This window comes from Nannospalax galili, unplaced genomic scaffold (genome assembly GCF_000622305.1).
Source record: "Nannospalax galili isolate Female #2095 unplaced genomic scaffold, S.galili_v1.0 scaffold933, whole genome shotgun sequence".
Taxonomy (NCBI): Eukaryota; Metazoa; Chordata; class Mammalia; order Rodentia; family Spalacidae; genus Nannospalax; species Nannospalax galili.
This window is the reverse complement of record NW_008333281.1, coordinates 1181361-1203116: the sequence shown is the minus strand read 5'-3', so window position 1 is coordinate 1203116 and position 21756 is coordinate 1181361. Positions and strand designations below refer to the sequence as shown.

The following is a 21756-nucleotide window of genomic DNA, read 5'->3' as shown; positions in this document are numbered from 1 at the left end:
TTGGTCTTTTTTGAGACAGGGTCTCCCTGTAGCCCCAGCTGGCCTGGAACTTGCTCTGTAGACTAGTCTGGCCTCAGAGATTCACCTACCTCTGCCTCCCAAGTGCTGGGATCAAAGGCGTGCACCACCACACCCGGCTCCAGCTGCATAGTTTTAAACTTTTCAAATGTCTGTAATACCCGCTGGTGTTGGCTTAGGTTACATCTCCCATTACTTGGGACAGTGTCAGGGATGCCACAAACAAGCCTGGTAGGGATTAGAAGTGTAGTGCCGTGAACAGAAAGACACGTGAAGGTGGCAGCATGTAGCTGCTGTGGGCCCTGGAGGAGGCCGGCTCCAGGGCAGCAGAGGTAGGGTACACAGGGAGGCTCCCTGAGGCTCAGCCCTTCAGGGCTATGCTCAGGAGGGCTGCCGAGGAGCAAATCCATCTTTCGGAAGCTCCATTGAGATGGATGGGTCTAGTGATCTCTGGCAGGAGTCAGAACTCAGCAGCTGGTATGTCATGAGTGTGGTCCTGCGGGAGATGAATGCAGAGCAGATGAGAACAAGGAGAAGATGCTGGAGTCCTCCCCTGCCATGCTGCCACATGCACTGATCCTCCAGCATCATGCTGCAATCTGCTTGGTCTGTGGAATCACTCAGGGAAGCTCCCTAGGACTCAGGTGTCTAGGAATTTCCCCTGTAGCTGGTCACACGGGCGCACTCTGCCTAGCTCTCCAAATTCCAAATGCCTGGGAGGAAAACAGGTTTTCAGCCCAAACTACATTACTTACACAGGGAGTTCAGGCATAGTCCCTTATCAGTTCTTAGAGTGATGGAAATCTTTCTGCAGTCCAAGTTATCAGATGCCACCCAAGGGCCAAGAAAGGTCTGGCAGGCCTTTCCTGGAGCCCAGCCCCAGGCCTGCTGTGTGAACTCCTTACTGCACCCTGGGCTATGCTCTTGTCTGTGCAGGGGCAGGGGCTTGTTTGCTTTGTCTGCTTTTAGTTTTGGCTGTGCTAAGGAATTGAGCTCAGGCCAGAGGCACACACTACCCACTGAGCTATAGCCCCAGCCCTCTGTTTTAATCTTTAAAAAATATTTTTCTCTCTCTCTGTTTTGAATTGGTCTATGTGTATAGGTCTGTGTGTGAATATGGGCACATGAGTGCCAGCCTCCAATCCCCTGCAGCTGGAGTTAGTTGTGAACCACCTGATGTGTGTGCAGCACTTATAACTGCTGAGCCGTCTTTCCTGCCCCTTTTGTTCGGTCTCACTAAATTGCCTGGGCTGGCCTTGGACTTGTGACCTTCCTGTCAGCCTCTTGGGGACCTTCTGCCCCATGCCTAGGGGCTGTGCCCCTCTAACCTTACTCTATGTGTACAGAGCACGTGCACTGCAGCAGCACTTGCCTGACAGTGGGTCCGCCCAGAGAGCAGACAGTGCGCTCCCCAGACCTCAGGCACATGGTGGTTCTTCAGGCCTCTCTATCTAAGCCACATCCTCTCTGCAGTGGTTTCCTGTTCACAGTATGCAAGAGGGGAGGGTGGAGCTGCCCTTGTACCCTTCTCTGAGTGAGCACTAGCTCGGGCACCACAGTGAACTGGCCCTCTGCATCTTGTTCCTGGTCTGTTTTTTTTTAAAATTTTATATGTATGAATATACTGCCTGCATGTGTGTAAGTGCACCCGTGTTATACAGTGCCCACAGAGGTCAGAAGAGGGCATCAGATCCCCTCCCAACTGGAGTTATAGATGGTTGTTAGCTGTCATGTGAGTGCTGGGAACCAAACTTGGGTCCTTTGCAAATGCAGTCAGTGCTCTTTAATTGCTGAACCATCTCCCCAGCCCCTTATTTCATTTTTTAAAAACAGTTTTAAAGTAATTGTTATTCTAGGGCTGGGCGTGGTGGCGCATGCCTTTAATCTCAGCACTTGGGAGGCAGAGGCAGGCAGATCTTTGTGAGTTCGAGGCCAGCCTGGTCTACCTAGTGAGTTCCAGGACAGCTGGAGCTACAGGGAGACCCTGTCTCAAAAAGATTAAGATAATAATAATAATAATTGTTATTCTAAAAATAATAAATAAAATTAAAGAAGGGGGGGCTGGAGAGATGGCTCAGCAGTTAAGAACACCGGCTGTTCTTGCAGAAGACCTGGGTTTGAATCCCAGCACCCACATGGCAGCTAACAACTGTCCGTAACTCCAGTCCTAGGGGATCCGACAGCCTCTTCTGACCTCCGCAGGCATTGCATGACATGGGTGCACTTACCTACATGCAGGCAATGCATGGATACACATAAAATTGAAAAATCGTTATTCTTTTTGAAGCAGGGTCTCCCTGTAGCCCCAGCTGTCCTGGAACTCACTATGTAGACCAGGCTGGCCTTGAACTCACAGAGATCTGCCTGCCTCTGCCTTCCAAGTGCTGGAACTACAGGCGTGCGCCACCACACCTGGTGTTATTTTTATTTTTTAACACTATAATGTATATGTTGTAGAAAATTAAAAATAGGCCAGGTGTGTTGCCTCACGCCTTTAATCCTAGCACTTGGGAGGCAGGAGGCAGAGGCAGGCGGATCTTTGTGAGTTCAAGGCCAGCCTGGTCTACATAGTGAGTTCCAGGATAGCTGGGGCCACAAGGAGACCCTGTCTCAGAAAAAAAGAAAATTAAAAATATACTTGAGAAAATTCTCTATTGTAGAAAATAAGATGTAATCAGTTCCTCCCTCTGGTCCCCTAGGAACTCAGCCAAAGCACTAGTCTTGAAAATGTTAGCCCAGACACAAGTGATCCTCAGGTATGTGGACAGCAGTCAGTTGAGACTGACAAGACCATGTCTTACCTCCGCAGGGCCGACAGGAAGATGCTGAGGAATACCTAGGCTTCATTCTCAATGGACTTCACGAGGAGATGCTGAGCCTGAAGAAGCTCCTCTCCCCCACCAACGAAAGTAGGTTTTGGTTTGGAGGGTGTGAGGCATTCTGGCAGAGCTGTTAAGAAAGGAAGGCTGAGGGCCTCCTTCCCAGCAGCCGTTTGTCTGTCTCGTGAGGTCTTGTATGTCGTTGACATGCTGTCATTGGTTTGGATGAATGCAGCTAACCAGAGTCCAGCCTTGCTCTTACACTTGGACCTGGGAGCTATGTTGTTAGTTCTTTTCTGCTTCTGTGATAAAACTCCATGACCAAACGCAGCTTAGAAAAGGGTTTATTTTGGCCTAAGATTTCAGAGGGTAATCCCACCATGGTGGGTTCCCAGACTGATCACATTTTACCTGCACACAGGAAGCAGAGAGGGAGATGGGGCAGGCTGTGAACTCTGAGAGCAGCCCCCCCCCAGTGACCCGCTTCAACAGCAAGGCCCCACCTCCCACAGACTCTGTGACCTCCCCAAACTGCATCACCAGCTGGGAACCAAGTGGAGCACAAGCCTGGGGAGACATTTCCTTTTTAAAAAATATTGTTTTTTATTTTATGTGTATGAGTGTATTGCCTGCATGTGTGTAAGCGCACCTGTGTCATGCATTGCCTGTAGAGGACCAAAGAGGGAGTCAGATACCCTGGAACTGGAGTTACAGATGGTTGTTAGCCACCATGTGAGTGTTGGAATTTGAACTCAGGTCCTTTGCAAAAACGGCAGTGCTCTTAACCATTGAGCCATCTCTCCAGCCCCCATTTCTTTTTAAAAAATATTTTATTTTGCTGGGCGCGGTGGCACACACCTTTAATCCCAGCACTCCGGAGGCAGAGGCAGGTGGATCTTTGTGAGTTTGAGGCCAGCCTGGTCTACATAGTGAGTTCCAGGACAGCTGGGGCTACAAGGAGACCCTGTCTCAAAAAGACAAAAAAAATATATATATATGTGTGTGTGTGTGTGTGTGTGTGTGTGTGTGCATGAGTGTATTGCCTGCTTGTGTGTAAGTGCACCTGTGTCATGCAGTGCCCTCGGAGATCAGAAGAAGGTGTTAGATCCCCTAGAAGTGGAGTTATGAACAGTTGTTGAACAGTTGTTAGGTGTTGTAGGTGCTAAGAATCAAACCCAGGTCCTCTGCAAGAGCAGCCAGTGCTCTTAACTGCTAAGCCACCTCTCCAACTCCCATTTTGGGACATTCCTTATTCAAAGGAGAGCACAAGCATTGGGAGAGGAGCAGCTTGATGGAGGGGTGCAGGACAGGCTGTGCAGTGTGGGCATGTCTGTGCTAGTGTGTTGTACTGGTGGTCAGTGTTACACATTGTTAGTCTTTCTGTGCGTGCTGCCTGTGCACATTTTTCCTGAATGATACACAGTTGGAGGTAACAGTTCAGTTCACCCTCAGTGCTAAAGGATTGTTCCTGAGGCTAAGGCTCCTCTCCCCCACAGCCACAGGCCACAGTCTCACTCCAACCAAACCTCTTATAATTATGTAGTTAAGTCTCCTTTCCAGAGCATCTGCAAATTCTCCAGTTGTCCCAAGAATGTCTTGGTTTTTTGAGACAGGGTCTTACTCTCTAGCCCAGGCTGGGCTGGAACTCTTAGTCCCTCTGCCTCAGTCTCTCTGAGTGCTGGGATTATAGGCATGTGCCACTGTGCCTGACTTTTCCAAGCTTGTCTTGCTGGTGGTTAATGCAGACCAGGATCCAGTGATACTGTATGTGGTAATTGGTTACTCTGATCTTAATGCTGAGCTTGCTCAGATTTTTCTTTTAAACTAGTTTTGATTTTTTTTTTTTTGTTTAACATTTATTCACCATGACACACATGTGGAGGTCAGAGGACAACTTGTGGGAGTCAGTCCTCTCCAACATGTGGGTCTTGGAGATTTAACACAGGTCATTGGCTTGGTAGCAAGTGCCTTTACTGCTGAGCCTTCTAGCCAGCCCTGACAAGTCTGCCAAGATGGCTCATGTAGAACCTTTGCTTGCTGTTATTTTCTGCTGTTCTGAAAAGAGTAGCCTAAGCAGACCCTCTCCTTTTCAGAATTTACCATTTCCAATGGACCCAGGAGCCACTTGGTGGAGGATGAAGAGCTAGACGAGCCAGGGGAAGGGAGTGAGGATGAGTGGGAACAAGTGGGTCCCAGGAACAAGACGTCTGTCACCCGACAGGCAGATTTTGTGGAGACTCCGATCACTGGCATCTTCGGTGGACACGTCAGGTTTCTGCTTTTCCATGTTTGTCGCAGGGGGAGGTGGAGAGCACCTTGGTGCTTCTTGCTGCTCATGCTTTGCCCCTGCCCGCCCTTCACATGCCCTTCCCTGTGCTGCCAGGGCCCTGTGCCCTGTGCTCCCTCAGCCTGGTATTCAGAAAGCTAGCTGACTCATTTGTGCTCAAAGAAATTCATGTATCTGGTTGGATTTTATCTATCTATCTATGTCTATCTGTCTGTCTGTCTATCATCTATCTATCTATCTATCTATCTAATCTATCTCTCAATGGTCTTTTTGAGACAGGGTCTCCCTGTAGCCCCACTGGCCTGGGACTCACTATGTAGACCAGGCTGGCCTAGAACCTACCAAGGTCCACCTGCCCCTGCCTCCTGAGTGCTGGGACTAAAGGTGTGGACCACCACACCCAGCTCTTAGTTATGCATTTAAATAAATTGATTATGTGTGTTTAAAATGTGGGTCCATCCATATGACAAATGACAGGATTTCCTTTTCCAAGGCTGAACAGTGCTCCATTGTGTGCATCCACACACATTCTCTGCCTGTTGAACATGTGGGTTATTTCTGTATCTTGGTGATGGTTGTGAATGGATTGGAGTTCAGATGTCAGCAGCTGGTGAACTAGAAAGTAGAGGAGTGGAGGGAGGCACTGTCAAACAGGAAGGCATGTGACTGGCTCTGCACCAGTCCCTGAACCAGCTTTCTGCTCCTTCACACCATCCTAAGAGATTTATAAAAATGCTTTACTGTTTTAATTTTATATATAAAAGTGTATTGCCTGCATGTATGTAAGTGCACCCATGTCATGCAATGCTCATGGAGGCCGGAAGAAAGCAATGGATCCCCCGGAACTAGAGTTATGGATGGTTGTTAGACATCGTGTGGGTGCTGGGAATCAAACCTAGGTCCTCTGCAAGAGCAGCTCTTAACTGCTGAGGCATCTCTCCAGTTCTGAGGGTTTTTTTTTTTTTTTTTTTTAGATTTGCATTAGAGCCTTTCAGTACATAGAGCTTTTCTGAGGGTCCCGCGTGCAGCTTCCATGGGTGATGTTTTAGTGGGACCCATGCTGTCTTTGAAAGACAGCTCCCTTCCTCATCATCCACAACCAGCTCTGCTCTCCTGTAGATCTCCTGAAGTGTGACCCCTCTACTCGGAGGGCCAAGGAGCTAGTTGAACAGCTCAATGACCTTGTACAGGCCACACTTGTGTTCTGTGCCACGAGCTAAACTTTGTGCTCCTTTTCCCTCTGGCATTCTGGAGTCTCCATGGGGCCATGCCGGCTGCTGTGGTCTGGGGAGCACCCTGCCCTGACCACGGCCACTGTGATTTGCCTTGGACGGCATTTCCTGTGCCATGGAGGGGCAAGAGGCCCAGGTTGATGAGCAGCAGAGAAAGGTGACTGCCCCTTGCTGCAGCAGCCCAACAGCCTCGGAGATGAGGGGTTACCAAGTGCAGGCAACCACAGACCATGCTTTGTCATAGGTAGTGTCAGAACAGCTAACAGACAAAGATCCTGAAAGTGTTTAAGAACAACTGTGGGGGCTGGGCATGGTGGCAGATGCCTTTAATCCCTCTGCACTTGGGAGGCAGAGACAGGCAGATCTCTGTGAGTTCAAGACCAGCCTGGTCTATATAGCAAGTTCTAGGCCAGCTGGGGCTATAGGGAGACCCTGTCTCAAAAAGACTTAAAAAGCCGGGCGTGGTGGTGCACACCTTTAATCCCAGCACTCGGGAGGCAGAGGCAGGCGGATCTCTGTGAGTTCAAGGCCAGTCTGGTCTCCATAGTGAGTTCCAGGACTGCTGGGGCTACAGGGAGACCCTGTCTCAAAAAGACCAAAAAAAGAAAGAACAACAGTGGCACGTGCCGGGCTCCACTGCACAGAGCTCCCTGGCTCTCTGGCCACTAGCTGTGGTCTCCGTCGGGGGTTTGTGTTGTAGCTCACTGTCCTCTCTGTGTGAAAACAGTAAGGCAGTGAGAAGGAATAGTAATTATTAACATGTTCTCCAGTTTATCTCCCGCATCCCAGGTGACTGCGTTTCTGATCTTTCTTCCTCTACCTCCTCAGAGCTGGATCACAGCTGTGTGCTTCCAAACCCAGTTCTCTGAGATGCTGAGGAAGGAGTCCTGGGCATCTTGCATACTGCCACCCAGTCCTGAATAAGGAATTTCATTTATTTATTATTTATTTTTTAAAGGCTGGTCTCTATAGTAACTCAGGTTGGCCTCAAACTAGTACAGTTCTATCTCAGCCTTCCAAGTCCAAGGTTACAGATGTGAGCCACGAAGCTGGACCGAGAAGGAAGTTTTTGTTTTGTTGTCTTCTTTTGAGGTACGGTCTCCCTGTAGCCCCAGCTGGCCTGGAACTCTTTTAACTCAGAAACTTCTCAGACATAAAGCATGACTCTTTATTCCAGCCAGTTGAAAGATTCTCTCCTAACACAAGGTTCAATCAAGGTTCAATCTTAGGGGCTTTTTTTTTGGTTTCCCTAGGGAAATCACATTTTCTTGTCCTTTCCTGAGGAAATACAGGACTTTTGAGTTGAAGCTCACACCTTGATTTCTTCCTCTTCGGTCACGGCTTTACGGAACCTGGGAAACTTCGGTGTTTGCCGTCACCCCTCAGGACAGGCGTGGGGATCTGAGCCCCTGGACAGAACAGCTTTTAGCTGGTCTGCATGGCATCTGCCCAGGGACACCCGAGTCCCTGTCGTCACCTATTTTAACTTTGCTCATAAACTAGGTCACCAAGACTTCAAAAATGGGATCCCTTGTTGAATTCCACAGTGTTTCCTTGTCGAGGCTAAAAGAGAGATGGGCCGAACACAGTTCTTTCTCAGAAGAACTTGAAAAAAAATTAAATGCAAAAGCAGCTAAGAAGGGGCTGGAGAGATGGTTCAGAAGTTAAGAACACTGGTTGTTCTTGCAGAAGACCTGGGTTCGAATCCCAGCACCCACATGGCTGCTAACAACTGTCCTTAACTCCAGTCCCAGGGAACCTGACAGCCTCTTCTGTCCTCTGTGGGCATTGCATGGCACGGGTGCACTTACCTACATGTAGGCATAATACACACATAAAAATATAATAAATGAAATATTTTTTTAAAAAAAAAGCAGCTAAGGATACAAGGCTGAACTGGCCTCCTCCCTGCGGGGCTGGTCTCCTTTCTCCCTGCGGAGCTGGTCTCCTTTTTCCCTGCGGCTGGTCTCTTGCTCCTCATCACTAACCTGGTTTCTTACTAGCCATGACACATGTTCTTTCTGTATGGCACTTTTTTAAAGTTTAAAAATAATTTTTTTTTAAAATTTTATGTGTTTTGCTTGTATGAATGTAAGTGTACCCGTGCATGTAGTGCCTACAGAGACCAGAAGAGGGTGTCAGATTCCCCTGGAACTGGAGTTTCTGATGGTTGTTAGCCACCATGTGGGTGCTGGAACTGAACCCCACTCCTCTGTAAGATCAGCCAGTGCTCTTAACTGCTGAGCCAATGCTCCAGCCCTTTTGTATGTCTTTTTTTAATAGTGGGAAAGCAGTATTTAAAAGCCCTTTGTTTCGGGGTTGGAGAGATGACTTAGCAGTTAAGAGCACTGGTTGTTCTTGCAGAAGACCTGTGCTCAAATCCCAGCACCCACATGACCGTTAACAACTGTCTGTAACTCCAGTCCCAGGGGATCCGACAGCTCTTCTGACCTACGTGGGCATTGCGCGACACGGGTGCACTTAACCTACATGTAGACGATACATACATACACATAAAATAAAAATAATAAATAAAAAATTAAAACATATATATTTAAAAAACAACCCTCTGGTTCATCAGAACAGGCTGTGGTTCTTAAAATCATGGCAATCCAGATGGTCACATTTGTTAACTGGTGCACAAATTAATAGTGTGGCATGGAGGTCGAAGACTTTGGAACGTGAAACACTTGAGCCAGGAAAATTTACCCATCGGAGAACTCAGTTACTAATACTGAATGTGGTAATTAGCTGAGTTATTTTTAAATTCGGTACTTTTGGCTTTTCTGTTCCGTGTAGTCTTCTGAGGGTGACACTGAATGATCCTGTGTGGGTGTTCATTCCTCTCCTGCTGGTTAATCTTAAGGGACAGTGACAAGACGTGGCCTCTTACATCTTCTGCTCTCGCTTCTTAGGTCTGTGGTTTACCAGCAGAGTTCAAAGGAGTCTGCCACTTTGCAGCCATTTTTCACGTTGCAGCTGGATATCCAGTCTGAAAAGATACGCACCGTCCAGGATGCCTTGGAAAGCTTGGTGGCAAGAGAGTCTGTCCAAGGTTATACCACAAAAACCAAGCAGGAGGTATGCTCGCAGTCAGCCTGGCTCCTGTGCCAAGGCTCCCAAGTTTGGACAGAGCAGAATGGCCCTGAGCCCACTTCTCCCCCGAGTTGCCTTGCTGTCCTGAGAATGTCCATGTTTTCAGGAGCAGGCAGTCCCACAGCCGCTTCACTCAGATGCCCATGACCTGAGGAAGCGTCTCTTGGGTCCTGACCCTGAGCACGTTTCATTTTCTGACCATTTCTGGTCTGACAGATTCCAGAGGAGGCCGAACAGCTTGTTGGCACTTGGTGGCCACACAGCTTTCACTGGCTCAGTTGGGATGTAAAGGGACGTAGCCCTCTGTTCTGCATTTGATCCCAGATCGGCAGGGCCCTGATGGTGGAAGCCACTGTGGATGCCCCCTGCTCGTGGATGCTTTGGAAGGATGCAGTCCTTGGGTTTCTACCTTCATCAGTTAGCAGTTGTGGATTGTAGCTCAGTTGAGAGGGGGGCAGCTTCTGGCACTCCTGTGGGTCTGTTCTCTGCTGTGCTGGAGGTCATAGAGATGCCATGGCCAGGTGACTGCCATCGAGCTAGGGCAGCCCTCTTCTGGAGAATTCCTGCTGTTGTGATTCAGGGTCTTGCTGTACGGCTCTAGCAGTTATGAAACTCTATGTAGATCAGGGTAGCCTGGAACTCAGAGATCTGCCTGCCTCTGTATCCTGAGTGCAGTTCCTGGTGTTCTTGTGAAACTTTATTATTTATTTATTTTTGTCTTTTTGAGACAGGGTCTCCCTGTAGTCCCAGCTGACCTGAACTCATTATGTAGACCAGGCTGGCCTTGAACTCACAACGATCCCTTACCTCTGCCTCCTGAGGGCTGGGATTAAAGGCATGCGCCACCATGCCCGGCTTAGGTGAAGCTATATTTAAATACCTGGCAGTGGCAGCGAATGGTGGCTACAAGGTAAAGTACGAGGTCCCAGCACAGAAAACATGTCTACAGGGATTAGATTAGTCCAAACAGATAGGTCCCTCATGCACTAGATTGAGATGAGCAAAGAGACCACCCATCTGTACTGCTTCCGCAGTGTCCTCTTTGGGCCACTGAGGAAGGCCCTGGGCTCTGCAGAAGATAGGCCTGACTGTGTGCCACATTATCTGACTTGCTTCTGATGAGTGATTTTGTTTAGAAACATAAGTGCTAGGAGCCAAAGACAGCAACTTGGCTGCTGGTGTGAGTAAGCTAAGAGCTGAGGCCTTCATGGCAGAAAGCGGGCACTGAAGTGTCCATATTGGGGAGGTTTCTGTCTGGCTGAGGGCCGCTGTCAGTGGGTCAGTGGGCGGTGCTGTGACTGTGACGATGGATGGCTGCTGCTGTGAGCCAGCAACTTGGTCTTTGGCCTGTGTCCTCTGGGAGGTTTTCTACTTCTCCCTGGTGGTGCAGGAAGGACCCTGGAGTGTCTCTTTAGCTCCCTTTTGCTGCAGCTAAAAAGTACTTTGTGACTGGAGAGATGCTCAGAGGTGAAGAGCACTGCTGCTCTTTGAGAGGACCAGGGTTTGGTTCCTAGCCCCCACACAACCATCAGTAACTCCCGTTCCAGGAGATCTATGGGCATCAGGCATACATGTCATGCATATACATACATGTGGGCAGAACTACCCATTTTAAAGGTTAGCATTAAAAAATTATTTTTATGAGCCGGGCTTGGTAGTACACACCTTTGATCCCAGCACTTAGGAGGCAGAGGCAGAGGCAGGCGATCTCTGAGTTCAAGGCCAGCCTGATCTACAGAGTGAGTTCCAGGACAGCTGCGGCTACAGGGAGACCCTGTCTCAAAAAGACAAAAAAAAAAAAGCACTTTAGGAGTGTGTTGATGGAACCAAACTGCCGCCTGTTCAGTGACAGGACAGATGGGTTTGGGTTACTTAGAATGTGAACTTGAAGAAGGGTGCTAACAGTTCATCAGAGCAAACGAAGGCTGCAGGCCAGGGGCTGCTCAGTGAGCTTTTTGTCTTATCCCGACCTGTGCCACAGAGCTCAGCTGTGGGTTTTTTTGAGGCAGGGTCTCCCTGTAGCCCCAGCTGGCCTGGAACTTGCTATGTAGACCAGGCTGGCCTTTATCTCACAGAGATCCGCCTGCCTCTGTCTCGGCCTCCCCTTCCCAAGCACCATGACTAAAGGTGTGTGCCTCCTCTCCTGACTAGAGCCCAGGTCTTGCTGGATGTCACAGCTGAGCTTGCAGCCCGAGGGCCCCTTCATGGTATGTCTGGAGCCAGGCGCACACAGTGGACAGCACTCTCCATCACAGACCTGGGAGGCAGTGGAGGGGTGGGGGGTGCACTGCTACAGCCCAGCAGGCCTGTGAGCCCTGGTGCGTCTTGTGTCTCAGGTTGAGATCAGCCGGAGAGTGACTCTGGAAAAGCTACCTCCCGTCCTTGTGTTGCATCTGAAGCGCTTTGTCTATGAGAAAACTGGCGGCTGTCAGAAGCTGGTCAAAAACATCGACTATCCTGTGGACCTGGAGATCAGCAGAGGTAAAGCCCAGATGTTTGAGTTGCCTTCAGCACAGTGGGGCTGACTCCTCTGTGCTGTGACTGCCCTGTCACCTTCGGGGTCAGTTGTAACACAGCTCCGAACTGCCAGCCTCCTGCCACAGACTGCCCACCTCTGGGGCAGGGCCTGTCTGCCTTCTGCTAGTCATTAGCCAGGAACAGAGATGAGAGCCAGGCTCAGGCAGTGATCTTCCTTCCTCCTAGGGAAACCAGGGTACGGACCTGGTCACGTGACCACCCCTGCCGCTCCACTCAGCCCGTACGCACCTATACCACTAGGGTGGTCTTCTTTTTCCCTTCTTTTTTTGGTCTTTGAGCAGGGTCTCCCTGTAGCCCCAGCTGACCTGGATTTGCTATGCAGACCAGGCTGGCCTCGAATTCACAAAGATCTGCCTGCCTCTGCCTCCCGAGTGTTGGCATTAAAGGCGTGCGCCACTGTGCCTGGCTCCTCTTTCATTGTCATTAGCATGTCCCTCCCCACCCCAACCCCACCTCTCCTCTCCTCTCCTCCTCTATCCCTCCTTCCACCACTTCCTCACTGTCGTGCCCAGCTGACTGTGTTTCTCCTGGGTAACCAAGTAGCTGGGGCTGCAGCTGTGAGGCGGGGGAGGCGTCTCCATTCCTTTGAGTGATGTGGCTTTGCTGCTGTGCCATATACTTTCACCAGTCACCACTCGCAGTGCTTTTTAGGAAGCTATTTTGCATCGCTGTGACCAGAACACCTGGAGAACAGCTTAAAGAGGAGGGTGCATTTGGGCTCCAGCTCTCAAGAGTTTCAGTCCAAGGTTGCTTGCCACCATGTGCCTTGCCAGACCATCATGTTGGGGGGATATGTGTGATGGACTGGAACAGAGATAAGTACAGGAGGAGGCCTGGGCAAAGTACAGCCCCCAGGAATACATCCCCAGTGACCCCTCCTCCAGCCAAGCCTGTCGCCACCTCCACTGCTTCCCTTGGTGTGCTGTGATGGAATCATGAGGGATGAACCTGAGTGAGCCCTCGCTGTCAAAGGGCCTCTGGAAACGCTCCTGCAGATACCTGGAATGTGCTTGACTCTTAAGGGCTTCTCTGGCTAGTCAAATTGACAGTTCAGACAGGAGTGGGGCCCCGAGGGCCTGACCTAGGTAGGGCCTGAGGCTGGGGAGCAGAGGAGACCTGGGCTGAGCTCCAGGTGTGGGAGCTGCTTTTCCAGGGCTGACTTCCTCCTCCTGCCCGGACTAAAGTCTGATGGACTCACATGTGAAATTTAGTTCCTGGGTTTCCAGGGATGTTTCTTTTTATTTGTCCTGGAATAGGTGCCTCTTACTGTTTCCATAGTTCAGTCTTTTTAAGGGTTTGTGGGGAGCTTCGTGGGGGTCCACTGTCCAGCTGTGGTGGGCTCTGTAGCTGGCTGCACAGCTCCCTTTACTCAGAGATCCACTAAGGGGCTGGGTGGAGGTTGTCAGCAGCCCATGCATCTGTCCCAGACTAAGTGTTGCTGTTTTGTTTTTCAGAACTGCTTTCTCCAGGGGTTAAAAATAAGAATTTTAAATGCCACAGAACCTATAGGCTGTTTGCAGGTGAGTGTGGGTCTGCGTACTGCTTCCTCAGTAACAGAGTTTAGACCGTACCTGGGCAGGGTTCTGCCTCATAGACTTTCTGTAGAGAACAGCTTACTTTGAGGGGCCCCAGAGAGCTTTCAGGTCTGAAAATTTGAGAATATGAGCTCCACGTGGTGTTCAGCCCTTGACAGTACTGCACTGCGTGAGGGAGGCCTTCCACAGGTGCACGCATCTGCCTCTGAGCCAGTGGACCTCGGGCTCCAGCCAGGACACCTCCCCTAGGGAATTGGGTGGGTGCCCACAGAGTGCAGAGTGACTGTCCTCACCGGGTACCCGCGGTGCTTTCCTGCAGTGGTCTACCATCACGGCAACAGTGCGACAGGTGGCCATTACACTACGGACGTCTTCCAGATCGGGCTCAATGGCTGGCTGCGCATCGATGACCAGACGGTCAAGGTGATTAACCAGTACCAGGTGGTGAAGCCAGCTGCTGAACGCACAGCCTACCTCCTGTATTATCGCCGCGTGGACCTGCTGTAGCATGGGCCTGCCTGGAGCGTGTGCTGTGTGTGTGCGTGCGTGCGTGTGCGTGTATGTGTGCCTGATGCTGCTCCCTAGAACACAGACTCTGACTTCCCGCCTCTCTAGTGCTCTGTAGAGAGAAACTTTGTCCCTCTGCAAAAGTGGGTCTGGAGAAAGGAGATGTCTGCTGCACAGCACAGCTCATGCTGGCCTCTAACTTCAAATCGAAATCATTTGGTTGGAAAGACTGCTGCTTGATTTAAGGAAATAAACACAACCTGTTCTTCTGAAATAATGCTGGTTTCTGAGATAAGGATGCTGGACTGGACAGTCTGATGCCTGTAGGGCTAACCCTACACCAGCAACACTGTAAATCTGTGAAAATGAATTTTATCTTTCCGTAAAAAAAATAAATTTTTTAATCCATCACACTTTCCTCCCCTACCCTTTAGTTTTTGATAAATGATTAAAAATGAGCCAGTTATCAGAGATGAAATACTTCTTCAAGAGGAAATAAATACAAAACCTACGTTGCTGGTTCTTCACAGGAAAAGTACATTTTAGTAATTGCGCGGTGAAAAACTGCTTGCGTACACACTGCAGAGCAAACATTTGGAGTTAAGACGCTGGGCTGCAGAGATGGGCGCTTGTGACTTCATTGCATTGAAAGGTTGCAAACTGCATTCGTGCTTCTGTGTACGTGTGAAGGAAAGCGAGCAAAACAAGGAAGATTGACGTTTCCCAAGTCTGCCATTTAACTCTGTGCACTCCTCTCTAATGCCGTGTCCCTAATTGTACACAGTTTAGTGATTCCTAGGATATAACGTCAACCTCAATAAAGATCAGAGTTGGTTTAAAGCGGTGTGTTTCTTGGCATGGAAATGCCTTTTCCCAAGGCCTCCAGCTGGGCAGCCTGTGCTGGGCAGCCCTTGTGAGCTCAGCCAGAACCTGGCTGTGGTGGTTTGGAAAAGGCCGGTTACAGGCACTTGGTTAGGGCATTGGGGTCGCTGAGTCATTGATTGGAGGGTGAGGCAGCTTTTGTTCTCTGCCTTCCCCCACTCCCGCATCCTTGCAGGATCCCCAAGATGCTTGTCTTGAATCTCAGTCAAGGCTTCTCACTTGTGTGACACTGGGAAGGTGCCACCTCCTCAACAGGGATGGGGAGAGGCTGCCAGCAGCGGGCATGCCACATGTGACCCGGCTTCTGGCCCTGTGGACGATTCCTGAGTGCTGGCTCTCCAGAGCAGGGTCTGCGTGGAAGGGGCCTTCCTCAGGCTCTTCATTCACCATCTGATGTCCTAATCGTTAGCAAGGACAAGCTTGCTTTGTGAAACTGCTGCTGCCAGTGGCCAGCCATTTGCCCAGGGCAGCCCTGCTTGTGAGATGTCCGGTCAGCTGGCCATGCCCATGGAAGTACTGCAACTCCCCAGCAGGCTGGACGGCACAGTGGCACAGCCACAGGGACACCAGCCTGTTGTAAAGCACCTGATTCCCTTCTGCCAGGGGTGCTTGGCCAGCCTGTCCTACCCTGGTGCTCAGGGCTGAGCTGGCTAGCACATACCCTAACTCTGTAACTGGGGCTTGCTAACCCTCAGCATTGTGCCCCTGGGAAAATAAGCCCAGCAGAGACCCCAGTCTGCTTACAAATGTAAAAGCACATCCTGTATGTGTAGAAAAATACTCCTCCCCTGTCACTGCTCTGTGTACCAGGCCTTCAGCCTCAGGGCTATGTACACTTAGGGACTTGGCACTGACTTGCCTCTGGGCCTGTGTGGGAGTGTTGAGGACAGGTGCTCATAGCCCTTTGGCCTACCCTGCGGAGGGAGCCCATCGCTGGCAGGCATTTGGAGGCTGGTGAGTGTGGAATCCCCAGAACCCAGCATTCCCACAGGCAACAGCGATAGATTGTTGACTGGACTATCGCAGAGCCCACACAGTCTCCACCTGCCACCCGCCACCTGCCAGCCTTGTGAGTTTGGGGACGTCACCTGGCCTCATTAGGACAGCCAGAAGCAGCAGGCCGTGAGCAGGTAGGCCCCTGACACCCCGGTCCTCAGTCTCTGGTGACCACTTGCTGGCGTCTGAGGGCAAGTCCTGCAGGCTGACTTCTGTGTTGTGCAGTCCCTCTGGAGTGGCCCGGTTTCCTTACTGTGTGTAGCTCTATAGGAATTAGATCTCTTCAGTCCTGCCTACCTTTATTTTGTTTTGGAGACATGGTCTCCCTGTAGACCCAGCTGGCCTGGAACTTGCTGTGTAGACCAGGCTGGCCTTGAACTCACAGAGATCCTCCTGCCTCTGCCTCCTGAGTGTTGGGACTAAAGCTGCCTACATGTACTACTTGTATTTTTTTGTTACTCTTTTTTTTTTTATGGCTACAACAGGAGCTTTCTAGAAACTGTCAGTGTCTGGCCACATGAATAACCCAGGTAGAGGCTGTGTCCGGCCTCATGGAGGCTCAGCAGCAGAGAGAGTATGTGCACTTTCCTGGTTGACACCCTGGAGGAGTGCGTGCTTCCCTGACTCACATTACCACAAATACTCTAATTCTTCCCGGAGGCCAGGGAAATGGGCAGCAGATGGGAGATGAGGGCCAGAAACGCAGAGGCGGGGGCCCAGAAGGAAAACAAGATGGCCAACAGGCAGGGCAGGGGGTGGTGGACACCTGCTGTCAAACCTGGTGCTGATCCTGAAGGGATCCCACAGCCCAGGACACTAGGCTATGCGTGGTCATCCCTGGCCACTTAACCGCCGTGGTATACACCAGCCATCAGTTCTCTGGAATTTGCAGTTTGCTCCTGAATTCTGGGGCCCTGTGCATTCTTGGTCCTTCATCTTGGAGGTGGGCGTGGCCTCTGGGAGGCTCAAAGCCTGTGGCTGCCTTGTTAGCCTTCTTGGGGGTTGTCTGGCTTGACTCATAGGTCACACTTCAAGCCTCCCTACTTCCTCTTCTGAAGCCAGTCTTTCTGTATTTTGCTTGTTTTTGCTGCTGTTGCTCCTGAATTCTGGGGCCCTGTGCATTCTTGGTCCTTCATCTTGGAGGTGGGCGTGGCCTCTGGGAGGCTCAAAGCCTGTGGCTGCCTTGTTAGCCTTCTTGGGGGTTGTCTGGCTTGACTCATAGGTCACACTTCAAGCCTCCCTACTTCCTCTTCTGAAGCCAGTCTTTCTGTATTTTGCTTGTTTTTGCTGCTGTTGCTTTGAGGCAGGGTCGGTTCTCTCTCTCTCCTCTCCCCTCTCCCCTCTCCCCTCTCCCCTCTCTCGCAGCCCAGGCTGGGCTTAAACTCCTCTCAGCCTCTGACTGTGGGGAGTAAAGGCGACCACACCACACATGGCTCTTGATCATCTTGGTCCCAGTGGTGACAGTAATGCCAACCGTTGAGCAGATGGGACCTTCAGGAAAGCACAGAATCACTGGGTTGACGGCTTTCCTCACCTGAACAAAGGCTAAGCTCGAGAGCATTCATGGAATCTTCCCCGGGTCTGCCTAGGACCTCCCATCACCCATTTGTCCTGAGTTGCACTGAGTGGAGCCATGGCCAAGGGTAGGCAGAAGTAACAGTCCCAGCTCTTCAAAACTGGCCTACTGACCCGCCGAGCAGATGACCCATGTGGGTTTTGAGCACTGACTAGTTGTGGACACCCCTGAGAGGATCTTACACTGACCAACTAGCTGGGGGTGGAGACTGGGGGGGGGGCCGCTGGCATCATATTTTCATGGGAACTATAAACTCTGGAAGGCCGGTTGCCAGGGTGAGAAATGTCGGGAGCTGGGTGATTATGTATGCCTGCCCACTGCGAGGCAGTGGTTTGGAAAATGTGAAAGAGCCCGAACCAGCTACCATGAGTCTGCGCATTCATGTGGTTCCTGTTTCCTTTGGAATACCCAGAGCCCGACCCCTCCCTTTCACTGAGTAAATGTGATACGCTGACCCAACTGTTCTGCCCTACTTACCAGACTGATGGAACACAACACCAGGAACCAGTGCCTCTCTGAGCCCGGGCCTGGCTTGCTAGAGTTTCCAGGTCCTAAAGCTCTGTATCTTCAGGCACACTGTTCTGTCCCCTATAGAACATTAGCATCTCTGGCCTGGACCTAGTAATGCCACAGCTCCCCTCCCCCCACCCTCCATTGTGGCAGACTAAAATGTTTCCAGACATTGCCCAATATCCCTGGGTCTCAGTTTCCCCAGCTGATCAGCGCACCCATGGATGGGTTTGGGTTTGAACCATCAGTGACATCCGATCTGTGCGCTCTGTCTCCGTCTCACACAGCATTCCTCAGAAATGCACAGTGTTCTTTCTGCTTGCTTTGCTGAGTGACCACAGTAGAGTTGCGAGATCCATGCGGGTACGTGGGCTGTGCCGCCTGTGACAGCTGCTCTAGACGTTCTTGGACATGTCCTTCGTGGGCACGTGCTGTTTCTACAGACATGTTCTGGAGTGGCCTGCAGGGTCTGGGGGGTGGTGTCCTCAGCAGGAGTGCCAGTGAGTTCAGGGGTGAGCTGTGGTCAGGAGTTCGAGTTCTCTGCAGTGTCAGGGCAAATCTGCGTGCTTCACTTCCTGTGTGTGCTCAACTTGCCCATCAGTCCCGCTAGCTCCTGGATGCAAACAGGTCTGACCTTGCCAGCTTGGTGGCAGTATCTCTTGGTCCTGAACTCTTGACAGTCACCCAGCAGTCATGCCAGGCTGAGCAGCTGAGCCTGCACAGCAGAGGGATGGGTAAGTCCCAGGTGTCAGTTCGGTAACACTTTCAAAGTCACCATCCCTGCCCACCCCAGCATGTCCTGGTTCCCCTCCCTCACCTCTCTCCACTCACCACTGTGCCCCCAGAGGAAACCGTAGGCGTGTTCCTGGAGGAGGTTGGCATGAGTGCCAGGTGCAGTCGGCGTGAGGACCGGACTTACCCCTCTCCACAGTGTGCTGTCCCTCACAGAGCCACCCAGCCCCTCTCGGGTTGTCCTGGAAGTTTTGCCAGGAGGACCCGTGGATACACACCACATCACCGTTTGCTTCAGCATTGAGCCCAGCTACTCCAGAGTCACCTCTCAAAGTCCAGGGGAGGAAGAAAGTTTCTGCAAGCCAAACCAGGCTGTCTGTAGGGTAGGCTGATGGGTACCTTTCAGTCTTTTGTGTGTCGTATATTGAAGTTTTCCCATGGTGAGTAGTTTTCACTTTTGCTTTTTGAGACAGGGTTTGATGTAGCCCAAGCTGGCCTTGAACTTGCTATGTAGCTGAGGGTGACCTTGACGTCCTCCACCTCCCAAGTTCTGGACACACACTACCACCGCCAGCCATTTTTCACTTTTCAGACCTGCAAAGCTTCCACAGCTAGGGTAGCTGGTATAGCATCCTGTACACCCTCCTCCTCTGAAAGATTAGGGCTCCCTTCTCCAAGGCCTGCGGTTTAGTGATGCCGCAAACCCGAGAGGCTTATCTTAATTCCCATAACCAGGGAACGCACTGGTCAAGTCTGTACCCTCGTGAAATTCAAACACCCAGTTCTGGTTTGAGAGTCAGCATGACACTCAGTCTATGCCCTCAAGAGGCAAGGGTCTGATTCCACGTTTGAAACACGTGGGGCAGAGATTTCTTGGGCTCCAAAAGCTGTTCCATTGGGTGGCCTAAACACCAAGAGACACTAAACCTGAGGATTAGATTTCCTTTAAATACTTCAGGGTTTCAAAACTTCATGGGGAAGCATGGGAAAAACAGTCTTGGGGTTTCATCAAACGCTTGGAAAGGAATCGGAAAACATTTTTCCAAACCCTCCACAGTCCCCGTCTGAATCCTAATTGCTATCTACTAACCATGGCTATCAGGCTATTACTACGATGGACTGGCTGAGGAGCTGTCTTTCCTGAGAGTTCAAGGTGGTGCAAGTGGGGTCTGGGGACCCCTCAGTAGTCCGTCCAACGTGCTCTTTCCAGAGCACACTAGTTTTCAGAAAGACCCGCTCCAAATCTGATGTCCGCTGATTCCAGAATCAGGTCACAGTCCATTTTCAACTGTTATTCATTCATCAAATGTACTGTGCACCCGCTCTGTACCAGGCTCTTCTTGACGCTGCAGAGAAACCAAAGATGAGGGGGGATTTTGACCACTACTGAGGATTAAACCCCGGGTCTCGGCAGGCTGAGCAGGGCTCTGCCACTGAGCTGAATACTTAGCCTTTTGTTTTGTTTTTTTTTTCCCCCTTTGGAGATAGGCTCTCACTATGTTGCCTCAGCCTCCCAAATAACTGGGGAATACGGACCTCAACCACCACACTCCACTTGACCACTGCTATCTTGAAAAGTTCACAGCCAGCATAAAAAAACCAGGCCCAGGAGCTGGTACTGTGTGGGAGGTGACAGGGATCCAGGACTGTGTCTTGTCTACCAGAAGGGGCCACTAAGCTCTATATGCTGCCCACCAAGACTTCTCTGGCCCTCAGCCGCAAGCTCATCCACATTCCTCTTGCAAACCAGTTCTAAAGGCTGAAGAGCCACGTGGGCAGGTTTATGATCACCATGACCCCCATCCTTGGTACCAGTTTTCTGTCTTAGTTACTTTTCTGGCTGTTGTAACAAAATATACCTGACAAAAACAACCTAAGGAGTTTATTTGGGCTCCTGGATGGAGTGTGCAGTCCATCATGGTGGGGAAGCCACCATGGGAAGCCATGCGGGGAAGCTGGTCACGTGGCTCCTGCAGTCAGGAAGCAGAGACACACTCAGAGGCCTGCTTCCATGGCAGTTCTGAATCCTATCAAATAAAACCCTCACAGTCCTGGAGAGCTGTTGTAAGAGCTAGTTAGCAAGTTCCATTATCTGTTGCATTTTGATAATGTAACAAATGTGATTGATTCTTGCATGTTGACCTTGCCCAATTCTGTATTTCTATCAGCTGTTGACTGGCTCCTTGAAGGTGGTCTGAAGAGATGGTGCTGTGGTTGGTAGATCCCCAAGTTTGCTTTCTTCCCATCCACTCCACAGGACGCTGTTTTCCTTCCGTCCTTCCCTGACAGCCCCTCCTAGTCACATGTGGGATGGGGACGTCGAGTGTGTAAGTCATCCCCTCTGGACCTTAGGAGCTGGTGTTCTGTCTTTCCCTACAAAGCGTGGTAGTGAGGGGTTCCTCAGAGGGTTTTGTTTGGGATTTATTTTGTTTGTCTTGATAGGGGGTCTTAGTCTGTAACCCAGGCTGACTTGGAGCTCTCTGCCTGTTTCCTGAGTGCAGGGATTGCAGGTGTGTGCCACCACACCCAGGCACTGGTTCATTTCCCTTCGTGGCTGCAAGAGTTGTGCTCAGAACATCCCACGCTGCAGGGCACAGGAAGAACATTCGAGTTACACAGAGGGAGCAGCCCTTGCAAGCTCGCATGGTGCCACTCAAGGCTTCACTCCTTCCAGCCACACGTGTCCCTTGTCTCCATCACACATTGTGCTTGCTGAGTGAATTCCGTCCTCTTCCTTGTTGGGTGTGCTGGGTGCTTTAGCTGTCAGCTTGACACACCTGGGTAGAGGAAACCTCAATTGGGGAATTGCCTCTTGGAATTGTTTTGATTGTTGAGTGATGTGGAAGGGTCCAGCCCACTGTGGGTGGTGCTGCCTCTGGGCAAGTGGTCCCATATTATATAAGAAAACATGCTGCATACAGGCCAGGGGAGCAAGCCAGTAAGCAACGATCCTCCGTGGCCTGTGCTCCAGCTCCTGCCTCTGGGTTCCTGCCCTGAGTTCCTACCTTGGGCTCCCTGATGAACTGTG

The 21756-nt window shown here is 50.8% G+C and overlaps 1 protein-coding gene across 1 annotated transcript in view; it reads left to right on the top strand.

Annotated features, from left to right (window-relative positions):
* The window catches only part of Usp10 (ubiquitin specific peptidase 10), a 60417-nt gene extending 45545 nt beyond the window's left edge, over nucleotides 1-14872 (top strand). The window contains exons 10-15 of the mRNA XM_017796864.2: nucleotides 2828-2927; nucleotides 4931-5108; nucleotides 9272-9437; nucleotides 11789-11933; nucleotides 13445-13510; nucleotides 13845-14872. Coding sequence (XP_017652353.2) covers nucleotides 2828-2927; nucleotides 4931-5108; nucleotides 9272-9437; nucleotides 11789-11933; nucleotides 13445-13510; nucleotides 13845-14032 — 843 coding nt within the window. The 3' untranslated portion in view covers nucleotides 14033-14872. The remainder of the gene's footprint in view (nucleotides 1-2827; nucleotides 2928-4930; nucleotides 5109-9271; nucleotides 9438-11788; nucleotides 11934-13444; nucleotides 13511-13844) is intronic.
* Nucleotides 14873-21756: the final 6884 nt, after the last annotated feature.